The sequence below is a fragment of the Rana temporaria genome, chromosome 13 (genome assembly GCF_905171775.1).
Source record: "Rana temporaria chromosome 13, aRanTem1.1, whole genome shotgun sequence".
Lineage (NCBI taxonomy): Eukaryota > Metazoa > Chordata > Amphibia > Anura > Ranidae > Rana > Rana temporaria.
The window spans coordinates 101,835,440-101,841,439 of NC_053501.1; the positions used below are offsets into that span (position 1 = coordinate 101,835,440).

At 47.0% G+C, this 6,000-nt stretch overlaps 1 protein-coding gene across 1 annotated transcript in view; it reads left to right on the forward strand.

The window, feature by feature from the left end:
• Window positions 1-2,973, forward strand: part of SETDB1 (SET domain bifurcated histone lysine methyltransferase 1) — a 99,915-nt gene extending 96,942 nt beyond the window's left edge. Inside the window, exon 22 of the mRNA XM_040332919.1 lies at window positions 2,497-2,973. Within this exon, the coding sequence (XP_040188853.1) occupies window positions 2,497-2,614 (118 nt within the window). The 3' untranslated portion in view covers window positions 2,615-2,973. The remainder of the gene's footprint in view (window positions 1-2,496) is intronic.
• The last annotated feature ends 3,027 nt before the right edge of the window (window positions 2,974-6,000 follow it).

Sequence of the window (6,000 nt, forward strand, 5' to 3'; positions counted from 1 at the left end):
TTCAGGTACTTGTATAGTGCTGTCAATTTATGCAGTGCTTTACATATACATTTATACATTCCCTACCCTCAAGGAGCTTACACTCTAAGGTCACTAACGCGCATTCATACATACTAGGGCCCATTTAGACAGGATCCGATTAACCTACCAGAATGTCATTTTAGAATGTGGGAGGAAACCGGAGTACCACGGAGGAAACCCACAGGCACAGGGAGAACATGCAGACTCCAGGCAGATGGTGTCGTGGTCGAGATTTGAACCCGCGACTAGAGTTGAGCGGACACCTGGATGTTCGGGTTCGGGTCCGAACCCGAACTTTAAAAAAAAAGTTTGGGTTCGGGAACACGAACCCGAACTCCGAACCACATTGTAGTCAATGGGACACGGACTTTTAGAAAAAAAAATGCGCGGAGGTCCCCGCAAATTCAATAACCAGACCCTTTAGGTCTGGTATGGATATTAAGGGGAACCCCGCCATCAATTTAAAAAAAAAAATGAGGTGCGGTTCCCCCTAAATATCCCTAACCAGACCCGTTATCCGAGCACGTTGACCTGGCCGGCCGCAGAAAAGAGGGGGGGGGGACAGAGTGCGGCCCCCCCCCCTCTCCTGAATCGCACCAGGCCACATGCCCTCAACATGGGGAGGATGTCCCCATGTTGATGGGGACAAGGGTCTCATCCCCATTGAATTTGCAGGGACCTCCGCAAATTTTTTTTCCCCGAACTCCGATCCTGGACACAAACTTTTTCCAATTATTCGGGTTCGGGAAAACCCCAAAGTCCGTACCGAACCCGAACTTTACAGTTCGGGTTCGCTCAACTCTACCAGCGACCCTTTTTGCTGCTAGGTGAAAGTGCTACCCACTACACCCCTGTGCTGCACTTGGGTTGCTTTACATATGACTAGTTTGAGGTCATGCTCGTGCTATGGCGCCTGAGTGCTCGACCAATAATGGAGGGTGCCTCATATCTTTCTTCATAGTTTCCCTTTAACCCCTTAATATAACAAACTAACTGTCACTGCCCCTACCTATGACTGGTCTATACAGTAAGGAGCACTGGAAAGGGCGCACGCATGTCAAAAATAACACGGAATATCCAAGCTCAAACTTACCAACCAATCAGCAACCAACCAAATTCACCTGTCTAACAGTGCGTTTAAAATCAGGGGTTTAGTTGCACGCATTTACAAATACATGCGTAAGCTGCAGGCCCCCCTCAAGGCTCCCTGTGTAATGCAGACCCTAACTCTAAAGTTTAAAGTCTCCTCAGTGGAAGCACATGAATGCTGATGGATAGATAACATAGGGCACCTCCTGGCCCTTTAAAGAATCTTCTAATTTGTTTTCTGATCATGTGACCGCCATGATTGGGACTGGGAGGGGGGGGGGGGGGTTGTTTGCACTAGGAGGTTTAAACTTGGGAGGATTCGTGCTAAGGGGTTGCATTTGGGCATTACACTGGGGGGATTTGTGCTGGGAATCACTTTTCTACTGGGTGGATTACACTGCAGGGGATTAAACTGGGGGAAATATACACTGGGGGTGGATTACATGAGGGGATGCACCCCGCTTGATTACACTAGGAGAATTACACTTGAGAGATTACACTGGAGGGATTGCATTGGGGGTCAGTACATTGTTGGGGATTTACATGGGGGGAGAGAGGGGGTTTGCACTGAGGGGATTACACAGGAAAGTGATTTACATGGGCGGGAGGGGGAAACCCTAGTGACGCCACTCCTTAAAGGGTTTGTCCAGGTACAATTATTTTTTTTTCTCCTAAATAGCTTCCTTTACCTTAGTGCAGTCCTCCTTCACTTACCTCATCCTTCCATTTTGCTTTTAAATGTCCTTATTTCTTCTGAGAAATCCTCACTTCCTGTTCTTCTGTCTGTAACTCCACACAGTAATGCAAGGCTTTCTCCCTGGTGTGGAGTGTCGTGCTCGCCCCCTCCCTTAGACCACAGGAGAGTCAGGACGCTCTCTACGTTGCAGATAAAGGAGCTGTGTGTTAGTGGGCGTCCTGACTCTCCCGTAGCCCAAGGGAGGGGGCGAGCATGACACTCCACACCAGGGAGAAAGCCTTGCATTACTGTGTGGAGTTACAGACAGAAGAACAGGAAGTGAGGATTTCTCAGAAGAAATAAGGACATTTAAAAGCAAAATGGAAGGATGAGGTGAGTGAAGGAGGACTGCACTAAGGTAAAGGAAGCTATTTAGGGAAAAAAAAATTACCTTTACAACCCCTTTAACTTGGAACAGATAGGCAACATTGCTGTTAACGTTCTTCAATCTTTGCTGACAACATGCTTATTTCAGATCAGTGACTTGCTAGACAGCGAAGTTATTATCACCATGGCAGTCCTGGGGGCATGTATTTAGGAACAAAGCCATCAGTGGCACTGAAGTACTATCCAATTTCCCACTTTATTCTGCCTGCCCTCTTTTCCCTCTGAATGATCTCATGTTAACGCCTTATGACCTTGTTCCGTAGGAGGATACGAGCCGGCACAGAGCTGACCTGGGATTATAACTACGAGGTGGGAAGTGTGGAAGGCAAGAAGCTGCTGTGTTGCTGCGGATCCACAGAATGCCGGGGGCGGCTCTTGTAACCTCCATCCTGCCAAATACAGAAACCTATCCATGGTGCTGAAGACCTTCAAGATATCTGTCCTAAAGGAGATATGGCAGCTGCCGCTGATCTCTTGCTGAAAATGCAAGTTGTCTGGCTGTTATGCTGATCCTGTGTTTTTGTTTTTTTATAGTGTGAACTACTTCCCTGGAACAAATGGGCAGATCACGAGATCCAAAATTCTTTATCTGCATACTAGTTCTTGGCCAGTAACTTCAATTAATAAAACAGAAGGAGCAGCATAACGGCTAGGCAACTCGCCATCCAGGGCAGCCTCTATTTTCTGTCCGGATGATTTCCTTTATTTCATCTATTTTACATCGTTCGTCTCTCATTGCTTCCCCCACATTGTCTCTGTAGGAGATGCCGCTGCCTCACCTCTACCCATAATGATGAAGTGCAGTATTGGAGAGAAGCTCGGTCGCATAGTCTTTATTTGTAGAGTTAAATGTTTGATACTTTTTTTTTTTTCCATGTTAAAATAAAAAATTGAGTTTAATCTTAAGTGTGTCGTGGTGACACTTATTGGACTTAACTTACTTGTGATTCGGCCGGGTTTGTCATCAGTGTGGGGTACATGTCTGTGACAGACAGGCGCATTGGTTAGATCTAGCCGGTCTTGCTCTTATGCGGTTTAACATCTTCCCTCCGGGCCTATAGCAGGTTGACGGCTGGGTGGTGGCTTTTACCACCCTGACTGGATGTCCTAAAAAGGCTGCTTATGTGCGCCGCCAGCGTGGGGATCGGGGGGGGGGGGTGTGTTCCTCGCATCGTGGCGATCGGTGGTGCGTTGTGTCCCTTGGACACATTGTATATCCGATCACGGTAAAGATCCTATGACGTAGGCTCTTTGCTATGTGATCAGCTGATCACAGTACAGTGTAAATGAGAAATGCTGAGGAGAGCTGGGCCCCATCACGATTTGACGTGCCATTCAAATGAATGGCATCTCAAATGCGAGTTGGCAGGCTCTGTTCACATTTAGCCGTTGCTGTTTTACAGGCCTTTTTTTTTTCTGCATTTTTGTACAAGCATTTTCAAGGTTAAAAGGTCACCACTGTAAAAGCCGTAAAACGCCTGTAATCTGCCAAAAAAAGGCTTATGTACTTTTTTTTTTTTTTTTTTTAAGCGACGGGCGTTTTGCTTTAGGCGACAGAACGCTCAGATGTGAATAGGGGCCATTGAAATGAATGGGGTTTGTCTTGTTGGGCATTTTTTAGAGCTGAGGCTTTGAGCAGAAAAATGCCTGTGATGTGAACAGAGCCTCATTACACATCTTTGCGGGCAGATCTGGCCACGATTCAAGACGCTGTAGTGTTAAAGGGGTTGTAAAGGTAAATGTGTTTTCACCTTAATGCATCCTATGCATTAAGGTGAAAAAAACATCCGACGGTACCGAACCCCCGTTTTACTTACCTGACCTCTCGAAAGTCCTGCGCGCGTCCACATGATCCTCTTCGGTTCCCAGCCTGGCCGTGGATTGGCTAGGCCATTGGCTGTCGTTGCGGTCAATCACAGCGGATGGCGCTGGGCCGAGTGATGCAGTCGGTGGCTATGCCTGCTGCTGTATCACGGGAGCGCGCTCGCAAAAGCTTTCCACCATGCGAGCTCGCTCACATGAAGGTGGGAAGCTTTTGTGAGGAGGAGCTGAGACAGACGCCGAGGGACCCCAGAAGACAGGGTTAGGGGACACTCTGTGCAAAACGAGCTGCACAGTGGAGGTAAGTATAACAGGTTTGTTATTTAAAAAATGACTTTAGTGCAGCCATCATTCCACCGCTCCAACCATTGTTAGAGTAGTGATGTTGAGGTCACAATTCATATCAGTAGCTGAGCAGGGCTGTGGCTCATTCACATGGCATCAGAAACCCCTAAAGGAATGCATACAGAGTAATGCAATTTGTTCAGTTGTATAAACACAAAGTTGTGTCCTGGGCAGTATTTGGGACCTATTTTAAGCTGTACACAGGGTGAAAGTTTACATGCAAACATGGACGCCCTTGGCCATCTCTTCCTAGCATGTAAATATCCACAATGTGTAGCCAGAAGCACCACCAACACTTAATACACTGTTTACATGTAAACACTGAATGTGTCATTCAAGTCGCAGCAACACATGACCGTGGTCATCAGTCATTCACTATTAGCCAAATTCATTCTTTACATGTGCTACTGCTGCTTGAATGACTCATGTAAACATCAATAGACTGCCATCGGTGGCAGCGGCGCAACTGATAATTTACATGTTGGTCCTCAGCAGTGGTGGTCACTAGGATCCATCTCCACCAGGGGTGCCTAACCGGTTGCCCGCAGAGCCCTCTGATGTGACCCATGACCCCTCTGCTCTGGGATGGCGGGTCAGTGAGCCCATGGGGTGCACTCCGCCTGGGACTGCCCCCTTTCACATCGGCGCAATTTAATAGGTCAAATCGGAGCCTATTGCTGGCAATACGAGCGTCCCAATCTCTGTGACCACCACTTTGCAGCGCCGCACCAATTTGCAAAAAAAGTTCCTGGACTACTTTTGGGGGCGATTTCAATAGATTTCTGTGCATGAACCCTCACAGATGTCATTCAGATCGCCCATGAAGTCTAACTGAAATGCGGCTTTGAACTCACATGATTTCAAAGCCCCAATTCACTTAGACTTCAGGGGCGATCGGAATGACAACTGAAATGCGTTTTTTATTTTATAGCAGTGTTCAGTGTGAACACGGTCCCACAAAGAGTTAATCCAGCTCTGAGCAATCCTCTTTTCTTTTTTCATTGAGCTAAACGGACAAACAGGAGAAAACTTTTGTCCGCTCGTCCACCTTGCTGTGAATGACAGGTTATTTACGTATCTCATGCACTAGCCTGAGACAGGCATTATTTTTTAATTCCCACCCCTTTTCTGAAGTCATGTGGTTACTTTTCAGTTTTTTTGACTGGATGTTGGTGATCATGGCAGAACTAAGTGTAAGGAATACACAGAAGAAAATGCATGTTGACAAGGGGAGTGTAGAGGTGGGTGGCGAGTTTGACATCACGACTCCAGACAACAGACCCGCCCACAGAATCTGCAGTTTTTCAGTTCTTATAACAGACAGAGGGGAGACATTTGACAGGTAAGGATACATGCAGGAGGAATCTATATCCTTATAGATCAGCACTATGGCAGTAGTTTAGAAAGGATGAGAGGGGCTTTACATCCACTTTAAGGTAAACACTAAGACCCCATACGCACGATTAGATTTTTGTCTTCAGATTTACCAAAAGCATGTAGTACAAGGGCCTCTGACTGCATACAAATTGAAACTCTTAGGCTCCTTTCACACGGACCTGAACGGCCGCTCCATGTAAGCCTAATGAGCGTCGGATGTCAGC